This window comes from Embiotoca jacksoni, unplaced genomic scaffold (assembly GCF_022577435.1).
Source record: "Embiotoca jacksoni isolate LCO1_2020_lvr unplaced genomic scaffold, fEmbJac1.0.p SCAF_31, whole genome shotgun sequence".
Taxonomy (NCBI): Eukaryota; Metazoa; Chordata; class Actinopteri; family Embiotocidae; genus Embiotoca; species Embiotoca jacksoni.
In genome coordinates, this window is record NW_027185383.1 from 1,884,285 (window position 1) to 1,900,982 (window position 16,698).

At 44.6% G+C, this 16,698-nt stretch overlaps 1 protein-coding gene across 1 annotated transcript in view; it reads right to left on the reverse strand.

Moving 5' to 3' along the window:
• zswim5 (zinc finger, SWIM-type containing 5) overlaps nt 1–16,243 on the reverse strand; it is a 70,331-nt gene extending 54,088 nt beyond the window's left edge. The window contains exon 1 of the mRNA XM_069164519.1: nt 15,619–16,243. Coding sequence (XP_069020620.1) covers nt 15,619–16,159 — 541 coding nt within the window. The 5' untranslated portion in view covers nt 16,160–16,243. The remainder of the gene's footprint in view (nt 1–15,618) is intronic.
• Nucleotides 16,244–16,698: the final 455 nt, after the last annotated feature.

Here is a 16,698-nt window from a genome sequence, read left to right on the forward strand (position 1 = left end):
CACTGTCAGTCTCCATGTGAGGTGTTTAGGGGACATCTGTAACTTGTAGTGTCCGCTGATAGTCGACATGTGAGGTGTTTAGGGGACATCTGCAACTTGTAGTGTCCGCTGATAGTCGACATGTGAGGTGTTTAGGGGACATCTGTAACTTGTAGTGTACGCTGATAGTCGACATGTGAGGTGTTTAGGGGACATCTGTAACTTGTAGTGTCTGCTGATAGTCGACATGTGAGGTGTTTAGGGGACATCTGTAACTTGTAGTGTCCGCTGATAGTCGACATGTGAGGTGTTTAGAGGACATCTGTAACTTGTAGTGTCCGCTGATAGTCGACATGTGAGGTGTTTAGGGGACATCTGTAACTTGTAGTGTACGCTGATAGTCGACATGTGAGGTGTTTAGAGGACATCTGTAACTTGTAGTGTCCGCTGATAGTCGACATGTGAGGTGTTTAGGGGACATCTGTAACTTGTAGTGTACGCTGATAGTCGACGTGAGGTGTTTAGAGGACATCTGTAACTTGTAGTGTCCGCTGATAGTCGACATGTGAGGTGTTTAGAGGACATCTGTAACTTGTAGTGTCCGCTGATAGTCGACATGTGAGGTGTTTAGGGGACATCTGTAACTTGTAGTGTCCGCTGATAGTTGACATGTGAGGTGTTTAGAGGACATCTGTAACTTGTAGTGTCCGCTGATAGTCGACATGTGAGGTGTTTAGAGGACATCTGTAACTTGTAGTGTCCGCTGATAGTCGACATGTGAGGTGTTTAGGGGACATGTTTAAGTTAAACTTGCTGAAAATATGGTCACTCGATCGCTCTAAACTGCTTGAAAAGAATTTGTATGCGTGACGTCATGATGTTTTTGTTAAAAATGGATATTATGAACTGAAATTAATAAAAGTATCATTCAGGAACTGGTATCCAAGTCAAGGTGTTGTTATCGGTATGGAAATGTTTTGAACAATAACTGTCACTTAAAAAAAAAAAAAGCAATACAAAGTTTGATTCCTGTTTGAACTCCAAACCAAAATGACCAGCAAGTTTGAAGGATGTTGATTATGATTGATATGTGATTGATCTATAATTGATCTATAATTGATCTGTGATTGATCTGTGATTGATGTGATTGATATGCGATTGATATGCGATTGATCTGATTGATATGTAATTGATCTGTGATTGATGTGTGATTGATATGCGATTGGTCTGATTGATATGTGATTGATCTGTGATTGATGTGTGATTGATATGCGATTGGTCTGATTGATATGTGATTGATATGTGATGATATGTGATTGATATGTGATTGATCTGTCAGCTGACAGAAAGACAATCAGAACAGATAAAAGTTTGTAAAAATTAAAAAAAAATAAATAAATAAAAAATAATAATTCCACAATTGTGTTTCACTGTCCTCTGAGTATCACACATGCTGAGGATGATGATAGATTCTATTGTAAACCCTGAAATGATGTCATTAAAGAAAATGTCCTCTTCTGGTGAGACAGGAGCGTTTTTATCAAATCCAGACATGTTTTTGTCGTGTCGTACCTAATGGAGCTGAATGGAAGCTCACACCAGGAGCTTCCATTCACCATTGCTGTGTATTGTATTGCTTCTTTTTTTTTTTTTAAGTGACACAGTTATTGTTCAAAACATTTCCATCTCACACCAGTCGATTGTAATGCTGGACGTAAAATAATGAACTGTGTCCGGTCTGTCTCCTCCATCTTTGCTTGGGTGCAAGGAGGCTAGAGATGGCTGGTTGGGGTGAGGAGGGTGTGTGAATAGAGGAGCCAGAACAGGGTGTGTGTGTGTGTGTGTGTGTGTGTGTGTGTGTGTGTGTGTGTGTGGTGTGTGTGTGTGTGTGTGTGTGTGAGAGAGAGAGAGAGAGAGAGAGGGTGAGAGGTCTCGACCAGACTGATCCTCACGGCTGTTGACCACATTAATCATGTTGCATAGAGAGAGAAGCAGTGTGTGTGTGTGTGTGTGTGTGTCTCTGTGTGTGTGTGTGTGTGTGTGTGTGTGTGTGTGTGTGTGTGTGTGTGTGGTGTGCGTGTGCGTGTGTGTGTGTGGCTGCACTTGACTGCTCCTATCAATTCAATTTCATTTCTCCCTGTGCTCCCTCCTTTTCTCCCCATCCCCCCCACCACCCAGCTCTCTAGTCTCTCTCCCTCTCTCTCTCTCCCTGTGTGTGATGGACTGCTGAGATCCTAATGAGGTCCCTCCCTCCCCTTTGGCTTTTTTGTGACAGTGGTGTGTGTGTGTGTGTGTGTGTGTGTGTGTGTGTGTGTGTGTGTGTGTGTGTGTGTGTGTGTGTGTGTGTGTGACGGGGGAAGGGAGAGCCAGAGGTGACAGGTTGGTTATGTACTTCTGACATTTGCCTTTCAGCTCTCCTCTTCCTCCCCTCCTGTCGCGTCTCCCTTGCCTCACACCTCCTCTCCCACCCGCCCCTCTTCCCCTCCATTTCTCCTTCTTTTACACCCTCTTTTCCCTCTCTTCCATCCCCCCCGCTTTCATCTCTTTTCTCACCCGTCCTATCTTTGCCTTGGCTTCTCCTCCTCCTCCTCCTCCTCCTCCTTACAGTCATCTTACCGTTCATTTGTCGGTGAGACGGCAGCTTAATGGGCCATAGCAGGCCGTCCACTAAAGAAACCCACACAGAGTGCTGTTATTAGCAGGCAGGGAGAGAGAGAGGAGGAGAGAGAGGAGGAGGAGAGAGAGAGGAGGAGGAGAGAGAGGAGGAGGAGAGAGAGAGGAGGAGAGAGAGGAGGAGAGAGAGAGAGCAGGAGAGAGAGGAGGAGAGAGAGAGGAGGAGGAGAGAGAGCAGGAGAGAGAGGAGGAGGAGAGAGAGGAGGAGAGAGAGAGAGCAGGAGGAGAGAGAGAGGAGGAGAGAGAGGAGGAGAGAGAGAGAGCAGGAGAGAGAGGAGGAGAGAGAGGAGGAGAGAGAGGAGGAGGAGAGAGAGGAGGAGAGAGAGAGAGGAGAAGAGAGAGGAGGAGAGGGAGAGAGAGGAGGAGAGAGAGGAGGAGAGAGAGAGAGGATGAGAGAGGAGGAGAGAGAGAGAGCAGGAGAGAGAGGAGGAGAGAGAGAGGAGAGAGAGAGAGAGGAGAAGAGAGAGGAGGAGAGGGAGAGAGAGGAGGAGAGAGAGGAGGAGAGAGAGAGAGGATGAGAGAGGAGGAGAGAGAGAGAGCAGGAGAGAGAGGAGGAGAGAGAGAGGAGAGAGAGAGAGAGGAGAAGAGAGAGGAGGAGAGGGAGAGAGAGGAGGAGAGAGAAAGGAGGAGAGAGAGATGAGAGAGAGAGGAGGAGGAGAGAGAGAGAGAGGAGGAGAGCGAGAAGAGGAGAAAGAGAGGAGGAGCGGCCAGGAGGAGGCAGCGGGAGGGAAACTACAGCAGAACAATGTAGAGAAATGGGTAAACTGATTCATTTTAATGCCGTGTTCAATTAAGGAGTGCTGAGGAGGCATCTTCCACTCCCTGATCTCCCTGATCTCCCTGATCTCCCTGATCTCCCTGATAGGAGTGCGTGTTGGTTCGCTGCAGCCCGGCTTGTTTAGAGAAGAACTGACCAATCAGAGAGCAGCGTGACCCAACAACCTCCCACAGAGCAGATAGGTGAGTCAGACGAGCTACAACAAATGTTTTAACATCTCCTCAGGATGCTAATAAAGGGATTCAAGTACGCTCACATGTACATGTGATTGAAATTCACTTATATAATGTGAAAACTTCAGAAATGTGACTCAGATGATCCGGAAAGCTACTGAACAGGCATCATTTAGCTTGTTGTTTGCTAGCTGGCACAAACAACAAGCTAAATGATCCAAAGCGCTTTATTTGAAGGAAACATTTGCATACCCGAAATGTCAGTACTAATGCCTCATTTGACACATAACACACCGTTTGGGAAATTATTTTCTTTTTCAAATAAGTTTTGCTCACCCGGAGGATCATTTAAAACCTCCTAAACCCTCTGACTGCTGCTGTTTCATGCAAGAAGTTTTTGTTTTTTTACTCTTTTGGTAGCTACCATTTAGCAGCAGCCAGGTGGAGATATATCTAAAAGGAAGGCGATGAATGTTAGAATTATGTTTGTCAAGTCACCAGAAACAGCCGCCAAATGAATACTAAAATTTAGCAGCCGTTGCTCACAAGTAAAATACAAATTTGAGCAAGTTTCCTGTTTGTTTTATAAAAAAAAACACAAAAAAAAAAAACAAGACCCAAATAAGACTTGAATGAATTTGTCAAAAGATAGTTTTATCTATTTGAGAAGTGTGTCTGTGTATTAAAACCCAGTAGATAAATCAGGGAGTCTTAGCAGGTCACAATAGTTTGTTTTTCTGGTGTTAAGGCCGGATTTTAGTTTGTTTTGTTGACCCGGCTCAAAAGCCAACCTCACAGTGAGTGATCTGTATGTTAGTCGGCAGAGTCGAGATTGTTTACAGCATAACCTGGATTCTTTTTTTCCTCGTAACATGGGCGATGGTTTTGTCTTTCAACAATCTTTCAGAGCTTTATGGAACATTGTGGAGACTGACTGTCAACGCAGGAAGGACTTCTTCCACAAAGGAAAGATGGGAGTGGTGGAGACTCTCCAGGACCTTTTGGGGGGTTAGAGCAACGTACTGGTCACATTTCAGTGAACGAATCCAAATAAATTCATCTCGGAGGCCGAGGTCCATTTGCTAATGCACACCGACAGTCTGAATCACCATAATAGGCAACTTGGTCTCCAAGTGATATAATTATTCACAATTTTAGGGCTAAGTGCTTCCTTTAAAACCTTATCCACACATTTAAGCAGAGGGAAAGAGAGCAATGACAAGCGCAAAATGACCAGAAAAAAAAACAAAAAAAGTGCAATTAGAGAGCTTGAGTCACATGAAGAGGTCAGCGATGATTAATTACATATCAAGGCAGAAACGTGTTTTTATCTGAAGGCAGCATGGTGGAGCTCATCTGTACACCATCACAGCCCTAAACAGCACACATACAAAAAGGAAGAAGAAAAAAAAAAAAGATCTTCAGTATGGTTGTTGACTCCCATTTCCTGAGATCAAAGTCAGCCAAATGTATGGAAATAGTTTCTAATCCAACTATAATGGATGTCTCACACACAATCGGCTCCTACGGGCCCCCATCTGTCTTGCTGGCAGTAATAGCACTGTTGTTGTGAAGGGCTTTGAGTGCTGCCGAGATTGGAAAAGCACATACGATACAGGCACTCGCTGCAATACACAACCGTGTGTGTGTGTAGAGGGGGAAAAAAAGAAAAAAAAAGGGGAGGGGGGCGATGACTATCTGTGCCTGAAATGTATGATCTACGACTGCCCGTTCTTAGTGGAGATGGGCAACACAATAAAGCACCAAATTCACTGGGAAGATGGAAAGCATTAGCATAGAGATCAAGAAACGGTCAGAACTGGCTAACACAAAGTGGGGCATTATGGGAACTGAAAGAAGAGGAATTTTCATTAGAAGTGAGAGCGAGGGGAGTGCTGTGTTTAAAATGCTACAGATGTGGTCATCACGTTACTTAAAAGTGCTTCCTTTCCAGCTGCCATTCAAAACATTGGAGTTTATATTCACGCTGTGTAAATGTGTAGCGTGTTCTCTGCTCTGCCAAACGGATCGAACCAAGTGGCCACAGCTGACGATGCTGTGGACTGTAAAAGGTCAAATATAATGTAATTGGCTCTGAGAAGCCCTGATTTTTTTTTATTTTTTTTTTAAAACATTTTTTATGTTATAGTTCAGTCTGCTCTTTCGGCATACAAAGAGAGAAAAACAGCGTGAAAGGCAACAAGAAAGGAATAATTTGACATTTTGGGAAATATGTTGAATCAATGTCTTGCTGAGATTAAATAGGAAGATTGATACCATTCATGTCTGTAAAAGCCAGATCAATCTTCTCATCAAAATTTCAGCATACAAAAACCATCCATCCATTATCTATACCCCCTTCATCCTGAACGGGGTCACGGGGGGGGCTGGAGCCTATCCCTCAGCTCATTTAGGTCCACCCTGGACAGGTCGCCAGTCCATCACAGGGCCACATAGAGACAGACGGAAACAAAGACCATTCACACCTAAGGGCAATTTGTAGAACCACCAATTAACCTGAGACTAATGTTTTTGGATGGTGGGAGGATGCCGGAGCACCCGGAGAGAACCCACGCAGGCACACGGAGAACATGCAGGCTCCACACAGAAAGGCCCAGGCCTGGGTTTGAACCCAGAACCTTTTTGCTGTGAGGCGACCATGCTAACCATTACACCACCGTGCCCCCCACAATAAATATATTTCAGAAAAAAACCAAACCCTTTCAAATGTCCTCATGTTTTAAACTTAAGCCTGACAACAAACTCTACTTTAGCAGTTAAGCATGTATGAAAAACTAGGCAAATAATATCTGATGCTGGGTTGCTCCAAGGGAAAAAAGCCTATTGGCCTTTGTGGATCTAAATCTCTGCTTTAATAATACGAGGACCTGTGAACCCAGTACGATTGAATGGTTTAACATGTTGCTCGTTTGCTTCCGTCTGAAAAAGCTGTCAACTTGCTCAATTATCTGAACAGGATCCTCAGCCTGCGATGAAGTCGTACCACACCATGTCAAAAATCTGAACTGTCCTTTTTAAGCTTCGAGGGGCTCCTCCAAAAATTCCCTGCAGCCAGTAAAAAGAAAAAGAGAGAATACACTTCCACATCCTTGAATGAGAGTTCTGCTCGACTGAGTTCTATCCAACCATCAAGTAATCAATAGCAGGGCAGGGATGAACAGAAGAAAGCTGCTTTCTTTCCCCTCACAAGGTTAAAAAAAGGAGGAAGGAGGTAAAATAATACGAGGACGAGTTTTATTCAGGGGGGTAAAATGACTCAATTCACAAGACAGTTCAGGCTTAAACTTCTTTCATGTGACAAGTGAAGGGGCTTACGTTAAATAACTACATTATCTACGTATTGGTCTAAACCGGGGAGATTTACCTGTTTGGTTCTTTTAAACAATGCTACCCATCACTGCTTTCTAGCCCCACTGAAGTCATCCTGGATTTCCCCTCATGTCATGTTCCCCGCCAGAGGCATCGCGCCTATTTTTATGGAAATGCGTCACTTAATCTGATGTGGGAACGAGTTACGGGATTATATTACATGAAGAAGTAGTAAGGATAATATAGTATTTCTGGTGCATGTGAGGGTAACAACCCGATCTGTGGACAGGGTTTGATTTGGGTCTAGTTTGCATGTCAAATGACCCCTTTCCCCTCCATGTATGTCCATTTCTCTCCTTTCTTCCCAACATTTGTTAAGCAATTACACCCAAACGAGGGCGTAATGATCCGGTCTGCAAGCCTCAGTCTTCCCTTTCAAGTCCGGCCGCTCTCCGAGACGGAGACGGAGGCCAAATGTGTACAACGACCACGGTAAACACATACTTGTACACATACAGAAAGCCAATAAAAGACAGGTGTGGACCAGCGCAATAACTGAATGCAGCAGGCTGTCAGCTTCAAGAGCAAAAAGAACAAGGCCACCATTGATCTGGGCTGATAATGGCACACACACACACCACCCAAGGTAAAAGCACTAAAGGTGGGCAGGAGGAAAACACACACATACAGGACAGGGAGGGATGAAAAACAGGACAGGGGTAGTAAAAGATGTGTTTGCTCTTGTCTTTTATTCCATACACACAACCGTCACACGCGAGCGCTGTGATGTTACACAACAGTTAAGAGAGGAGCTGTTGTTGAGGGATGGAGCTGAGCAAATAATACCAGCAGCAAAGAATGCCATTTTTCGCTTGCTACTGCAAACAGGGCCAAGAGTGGAAATGGCAAAGCTGGAAATCGCAGCATAAAAATGTGTCTGAAACACCTGAGGCCAGGTTTAAATAGAGACACATCACCGAGAACACTGGAGACGGCAAGAGAAGAGGTATGAATCATGTGGAGATATCAAAACAATGGCATTTTAGAGGATCTTTAAAGTGATAAACAAGCTTGTTTTTTTTTAATTAATTTTATGTTCTGTATACATAGTGACACAATGCTGATAATATCTGATCCGTTCAAGCTTTTCCACATGTTGTTTCTACACTGTATTGCCCAGGAGACAACTTCTTTTTGCCAGAATCAGAGTAGAAGCTTCAGAAAACGTCGCTAAAGAGAGATTTACAAAGCCAAAAGTGTTAAAAGTAAAGACTCCTCGCTGACTTGGGAGAGAACGGATGAACTGTTCAAATGGGAATAATGATGCACACTTTCAAACTCTGTTTCCTCAGAGAACTCCCTGGTGTCGCACTTGGCTGTTCACACGAAAAGGGGCTGAAGTAACTGTGTAGGAATTACAAGAATTTGAAGAACCAAACAATGACCCATGTCCAAAGCACACCTGAAGCCACCATAGAGTTAAAGACGAGGACAACCGGGAAGCAAGTAGACGAAAACCACGACAAAAGTGCAACGACTATATCAAAGATTTGACAAAGTGCTTTCACTGCAAGAGCAGCCTTGCTGTGTGTTTGATGTCAAGTTGCGGAGCCCACTTCAGCTTCTGCATGGAGGAGGAGAGGGAGCGTGTACACATTAACGGCTGCTCGCAATGAACTCACAGCCATGGAGATCATGTTGAGTCATTTAGCAGGTGGTGAAATGCTCCATTATTTTGAAGGGAAAAGCTTTGGAAAAAGAAACCTCGATAAATCGAAGCAATATGAAGACTGCAGTTTGCTGTTCTTTGCTGATGTTTTAAGTTTTGCTGCTAGAAACTTGAGCACCTGACCTTTTACAAACTGCTTCAAACTTCCAGGAATCTTTTGTTCTTTCTGGTTTTTAAGTGGCGCCTTGATGACAAATTGTGTGAACAGCTTGAGCGACTTGGCACTCAAAACATATCAAAACTGGGTGTTAAATCCCAAAGGATCACAGCACCGGGCTCACTGTTATAGAGCGCAGCATTTAGTAGCAACACCAGACAAAAGCAACAGTGGATTAGGACGTCCCTGTTCATCTCCCATCATGCTTTGTGTGTCTCCACTGTAACGTACAGATGGTGAAGGAAGCCCTCAAACAACAACCTCTAATTAACGATTTTATATAATCGGGACTCGTGCACTCTCACACATGCATGCGTACAGGTGCCTCTCCCTTTGATGAGTACAACAACAGAGCGTCTTCTTAATGGCCTCATCTATCCCGAGCCTCTCCAAGAGCTAATAAGAGTGCAGGGACGATTTGTATGACCGATTTTCTCTTTTCGAGTGTGGCGGGCGTGGAGTTAATTACACTGATTAAATATTGTCTGTCTGGTTTGTGCACTGGGGAAGGGCTGACGACATGAGCTGTGAGGGTTTGTGAATGCCCGTCTGAATGCTACGTGGCTAAAGTTTGGACTCAAAATGCTGTGAAGATACGTGAATAAATTCAACAAATGCACTTAAGGAGGGGGAAAAAAAAACATATTTTCGAGAATTCATGCTTAAACATTGAGCTACAATTACCACCGCAGTGAAGGTTAAAGCACTTACCAGTTTAAAATGTACTACTTCATACAAACATTATGATGAGCTTTTAAATGATAATTGCTTTTTTATAAATCCTTTTCTAAACAAAGTCTCAAAGGTCACAGAAGAAGGAAATAATACTGACATACATAAACAGGACGAAAGATCATGTAAAACATACTTCAAACATGTCATCAAAAAAGCAGGAAACAAATTAAAGCTGCATTCATAAAGGTTTTTGGCCACAAAGTACTTTATCAAGTTGATGGCTAACATCCAGACTTCAGAATTAATTTGGAGTTGAGTTTCTGGAAACCTGCCAGATTTAAGATCACTTTTTAAGGAGCTAAATCATCTGATATGTTAATAGATCGTTGTTTTTTTTTCCAGGAAAAAAGCTGCAGGTTTTGGCTGCAGTGAACCCAAACAATGAAATTGCAGACAGGCAAGTCAAAGTATTTATTTGCATGTATGTATTTAAACACAGCATACGCTGAACAAAGTGCTGCCAGATTTGACTTTTACTCATTGCTGATGCTGGTGATCTTGTAGTTCTTGTATGACTTGATCTCACTGCTACGCTTCATACATATGGACCTTCAGAGTCCAATCTCTCTAAACTGGTTTAAATCTGATGCGACTGAAAGATCCTCCTCTCACCTGCGGTGTCCCTCAAGGCTCCAAATTGGGTTCAATTTTGTTTTCATTTGATAGGCTACCTCTTGGGTCTATCTTTGAAAGACACAATATTGCCTAAATATATAACTCCCTGTCTGTCACTTTAAAGGACACGTTTCATGTCACACAAAGAAATTTCATCCAGTGTTATAACAGAAGCTCGAAAACAAATTTCAACCACAGCAATAGTCAATTTGAATGAATATGTATAATAAATTACTGGCACCAAGTGTAACACACAACATGTCAAAATGTATAAGCAGTATCACTGGAAGGTAAAGAGAACTCCAGGATATCAGAGCTTCAAAAGTGTGAATTGAAACAAAAAAAAGCTTTTTTCTGTTTTTAGCCTGAGGATGGACCAAAGATCAAACAGTGCAAAACACTCTAAAAAGAAACACACCGAACTTAAACTGGGGTCTGATCTTGGTAATGTTACTCATGCTTACCCAGAAGAACATGAGCCAACATCCTCACACAGAGGAAACACTGCTGAGTCGCACACCCAGAGCGTCGTCATCAACCATCTGACCCCGCTCTCACTCAGCACAGTCATCACTGACTCTTTCCAGCTTCCCCAAGTCCTCCTGTCAAAACCACTAACACTTCCTCAACCGGCTTCAGCCTCGCACACGAGCAGCGGAGGAACCAGCGGAGTAGACCAAAATGAAGAGAAAGATTCTTTAAGATCTACTGTTGGCCCGACTCGCAGCCCTTTACGATGAGGGAGCTGGCAGACAGAATATAATTACAGTGCAAGTTGTCTCCTAAAGAAACATATGGGGGAGAGAGAGTGTGTATAACGGACATAAAAGAGCCTGACAGATAGAAAACACATGGAGTTAAATAGAAGTTGATGATTTAGTGAAAACAATGCAAAGAAAAAAGAAGAAAAGTGAAGAAAGACAGAGTTATGAAGTGAAAGATGAAAAGTGGGCAGCGTCAGTGGACTCAGTCCTGAGACTCGAGTCAGGAAGAAAGATGGGCGATGAGGCAAGCGAGGATGAGCTCACCGCCTCCTTCGGTCTTTTATCGCAATGTGCTCTTGAGAAACCGAAGAGCGGATTTGCACCAGAGGCTCGCAAAGCTTTTCCACAACAAGGAACCCCGCGGCCATTCTGCCAGGAAATTACATCTGAGGAAATACTAGCAAGGCTAGCCAACCAACCTCCCCACACACACACACACACGCACACGCACACACACGCACACGCACACACACATTCCACAAACTGGAACTCATATACAGAGTCACTGCAGTCACAAAGTTAAATTGGATTAACCGTGCCAGAGCTTTTATCAAACCACAAGGATCTCTGAAGGAAAACGAGAACTGACACATTTGTGAGTGATGAGCAAGAAACTAATCCAAACTGCTGCTGTTTCACAAACCTCACTTTATCACAATCATATTTTTTGTACACGCTCTTTTGGTTACCTACATTAAAATAGTCGAATTGGCAGACTAAGAATTAGTTAAAGCCCTATTAAACACAAGGTCCAATTATCTGGTTACTTTGGTTGGTTTCCCGGTCATTTACAAGAGTTTGAAGGGTTTGAGTTTGAAGGCAGTGCTTGCTAATACTTTATACTATTGTTAAGAGCGGCCCTTTCTATAAGAATTACAAGATAGACGACAAACAGGCGAAAACCTGAAACTTTCTTATTACAGAATAAGTCAAGGAAAAGTAGCAAAACAGATCTGATGTCATTTAAATTTGTTGAATATTTAAATACTTGACCATTTTCACGAGTTCCAGTTTTCAGGACTTTTCGGGATCTCAAACTGTGTTTTTCATTCCACTGCCCGACTGTCCCGTACGCTCTAATCCCGTTCAACTTTGCTGCCTCGCTTTTGTCAGAGTCACCGGCGCTTCAAAAGGCGTCGGGGACCCATTACAGCTTTATGTAACGTCGCAGGGACAGCGATGTGCACCCCTCACCCCCCACCACCCCACCCTTTCTGTGAACAAGGGGTTTTTCTACAGCTGGGTAACAAAGCATGACCCAATAATCCCAAAGCTTGAGTCAAAGCTAAAGAAACCCACCGTTCCCTCCCTCCACTTATATCCCTTCCTCCCGCTCTCTGAGGACTTTATAAAGGCTCTGGCAAAGGGGGCTTCTGGGCGCACGTGTGTGTGTGTGTGTGTGTGTGTGTGTGTGTGTGTGTGTGTGTGTGTGTGTGTGTGTGTGTTGTGTACGATGTAGAGGGGGGAAAGAGAGGGGGGGTTTAAAAAAAACAAGCAGGCTTTGCTTTGATTATTCTAATTATGACTCGGAGCAAGGAGTAGATTATTATGAACACATGGGCTGATGAGTTGCTGATGAGCTCACGTCCCTTCAATCCGACAGTGTTACCGTAAAAAGAGGCTGACATACAAAAGGCCTTCTGAGGGACACACTAGTCATATCATTTTAATTGTTGACGCATACAAATATTTCTCCATGTGATACATTTCAACTGAAATGACTCCATTTTCCATGTCTTTGTTACTCAGCTTGGTTAAGGAGCCGTTACATTGTTCTAACTTTTTTAAGCAATAAAGATCAACAGCTGTAGGAAGGCAAGCAGGAAAACACCACGTCCAGTGTATATTCCCCAGCACCAGATAACAGTTGTGATTACCTGGAAAAACGAGTGACTCCAGATCTCGCCGTAGACGCAGCGATGCCGAGAAAGCGCGACAAAAACGGGTTAAAAGATGAGCGCGGTCCTGCTGAGCTTGTGACGGCTGTGAGGAATAACAGAAAAGTACTACACCCTATGATAAACTTGCTCTGTGTTTACAGTGTTCCTGGTTCTTCGGGACGGTTTGTGTAATTTATTACATTTTTTTTAATTGAATCAAGTTTGCCTGATGTGCCCCCAAACTGGCGAACAGCTGACTCAGCTCCCCTAAAAAGTCAAACACAGACACGAGCTGCACGGCAACACAGTATCTCCCACCTCAGCTCGAGACTGATGCAGACGGATCACGACTCAGTCTTGACTACAAGTACCGAATAAAGATGTAAATGCGCCACAGAAGTACTTTGTTCTGGTGTATAAATGTAGCTTGAAACCCTATGTAAGCCATTAATATGCAAACCATGTAGTTCAAAAGCTGAAAACCAGCATTCCAGACAGCAATTCCCCAAGATGCCATATTTTAAACCGTGCATCATCGACATGCATGTGTCAGCACGCAGCCCGGTCTCATTCCTAATCACTCTCCGGCAAGTTCCTATTACAAAGTACACCAGGTATGCCCAGCCCCTTAAAAAAAAAAGTAGTGCCACTATTTTAAGTGGCGATTATATTATGCCATGTCAGGTGAAAGCAGCTTTAAGACTGTCACTTACAGCCGTGTAACATGACCCATAATGAGTGCATTTGTGTGTGAGCGTGCTTGGTTGCCCAACGTCTCTAAATCCAGCCGTGAAAAAAAAACAAAAAAAACACAATTGTTCTCCTGTTAAGTCAGTCAGCAACACAGTTCCCATGGCTCACCGAGTGAAGAGAAAGCCAAGTCGAATCTTGATGTCACAACTATTTAGCCCGTCTTGTGTTTTGTTGACAGAAAGATAAAACCGTGTGGCTGTGACTGACCTTGAGGGAAGACTGGAAATGATTCATCGGAGACCGTTTATATTTCAGCTGAAATTCAATGTGACCAAACTTTTTTTTTTTTTTTAAATCACTAAATACACACTTTTATTATGTGCTCCAAACTTTACGATCCGTTTTTTTTTAATGTTGCACCGTAGCTGCGCACACCAGCATTCATCCTGTAGTGCTACTGACTTCACCTATGTGGGAGTAAGTTGATGTGCTTGTAATGACAGGAAGTGGTGAAGTAGGTCAACACTTTAAACTTGCTCGGGCAAATTAAACTCAGATTACGGTTTACAAACAATCCTTGCAAACTGCACAATTTGAAGCCTCGGAGCAGTTCAAAGACTTCCACAACTTAAAAAAAAAAAGAAAAGAAAATGTTGATCTAATTTATCTCTTTAAAAGGATCTGACTGGTAAAACGTATCAAGCCAGACTGCAACAAATCTCACCCAGAGCAAATCTCAATTTCATATTCATAAGCCTCAGATTTCATTTAGTTATGGGGTGGAATCAATGAGCATTTATAAGATGCAATTAGATCCAGCAGTCAGCCACAGTTTGCAGCTTTCCCCCTGGTACCTTGAGGAAACACGAAACCCCTGACAGGCTCCGGTGGCTCTCACCATATGGCTCAAGAAAAATCCTCCCGGTATCCATAAAAGATCGTTTTTTTTGACTATGCATCGGTATCATCCCAGCAGCTCCCCTGATGTCTTAGCTCGTTTGGTGGCCGTGCAGAGCCGGGAGGGGAAGACGTTAAAGAGGATGTGAGTGGAGCTGGAGCTTTGCGGAATGGCCCTTTGTTTGGAAACAGGCGCTCTGCAGCGCTGGAAATGCGAGACGCTTATCGATCATTTCAACTGGAAACCTTTTGTGTCGCAAGCGACTAAGAGGCTGCGGGCAAACGCAGCGGTAAAGCACATTTAACGTTATATTGCAGCTTGCTAATGGGTTAACTTTAACTATAAAAACAACACAAATCCCCCCCCCCCCTCTCCCACCACCCCTCAACGTGTATTTTCCCCGCTGGTGGCGACTGCGCTCTTTGTCCGGTCCGACCAGCGGCAGCAAATAAACAAAAAACTGGGGGATTTTTTTTTTTTTTTTTTTTTCCTCGGATTAACGTTGGATTAATCATAGTAAGAGACCCAATAACCGCCTTTGTCCCTTGCCTAAGCCACCCTCAACCGATGTTGAGTCGAGAAAAAGCGACTTGTGCAACGGGGAATTCGCCCAAACAAAAATAAAGCCCCGACGCGTCGACGTTTGGGTCCTTTTGTATCCGCGTCTGTCAGCCCTCCTCCTCCGCGCCTCCCCCTGCCTCACCGCCGGGGTTACGGCTCCAGCCAGCCCCGGCTGTCGAGCCCCGGAGAGGAAGAAAAGTGCCCGTAGTTGCGGAGACGCGGCTCCCGCTGCAGGGGAAGGGGGGCCAGGGCTTCGACCTCCAGGCGAACCCGAGCAGAAGACGCAGCAGCCGGCCGAAGAGCGAAGAGCGAAGAGCCGCAATAGGAAGAAGAAGAAGCCCTTTAATTTTTAAACAGCAGCTGGTCGGCTAAGCTAGCAAACCACCGTATCTCTGCTTCCCCTTTCAGAGGTCGAGATCAACTCAAAACTCGACAAAAACGCCTCCTTTTAAGTCAACTGAACTAAAAACACGCACAGAAACATGTGTGGGCTTCAACGCGTTGAAAGGAAACGCTTTGCATACTTTCCGCGACTGCAGGGAAAACTTCCATCAATCATCTCCGGTGAAGATCCAGCAGCGCAGCGCAGCCTCCGAGACAGTCCGCCGTGTTGTTGGCAAAAAGCTTCGTTTAGACAGAAATGTTCCACTTACCAACTTGTAAAACGTTTTCCACACAGCCGGTCTCTAGTAGCCTGATACCCCGGCGGAAAGGCAGCCCGTCTCCCGTCCCCACTGCTCCGGCTGCCCCCACGGCAGCCGCTGTACTCGCGGTAGATCCTCCGCCGCCGCCGCCGCCGCCACCGGCGGTGGCAGCTCCGGACCCGGCACCCCCAGTCCCACTGGTTGCCGCGGACGGACCTTCCTCGCCGGCAACTCGGCACTGAAACGAAGAGTACATGCATATCTCCTTTTCGTTGCGGGGAAAAGACCAGTAGACGATGCGGCGCTGGACGGGCTCCGGGATCCGCTCGAAGCGCTCCTCCACTCTCTCGAAGGCCCACTTTTCCGCTACTGCCTTCGCGGCGCAGTCCAGAAGGGACTCCGGGGAGCGATACCGGGAGCTGGGCAACCCGCTGCCGTGGCCGGGCCCCGGGCCGGGACCTCGGGGTGCAGGGCGAAGGCAGGGTCGCTTGCTGGCCGGTGGTAAGGAGAGGAGGGGATGAGGCGGCTGTTCTCTGCGTCCTTCCGCCATGGCGAGCCGATCAACACTGACGAGACGGACGGTGTGCGGACACGGAGCGGCAGCAGGAAGCCGACAGCGCACACACTCACACACACAAACACACACACACGTTGAGCCGCGAGTGTCAAACCAAACAAGATCTCCAGCAACACTTCCGATCCAAACCTCCGAAATAAAACACCCCAAACAACAAGAAGAGTTAACAGCCTCTTGTATTAAAAAAAAACAAACGAAAACTTTGCACTATTGTTTAGTTAGTTTTAATTTAATTATTCTATTTGATTTTATTCTATTTATTGTATATACTGTGCATTTTTATATTTAATATTTTGTACTGCTATTGTATTGCTTTCCTGTATCTATAAATGCTGCTGTAGTGAAAAAAAAGTCCCCTTGGGGATCAATAAAGTAACATCTATCTATCTATCTATCTATCTATCTATCTATCTATCTATCTATCTATCTATCTATCTGTTAAAGGACAAAGCTTTGAGTTAAATTTAGCTCACATAGCATGGCCGAGATTTCTAGCCATCACAAACAATCTG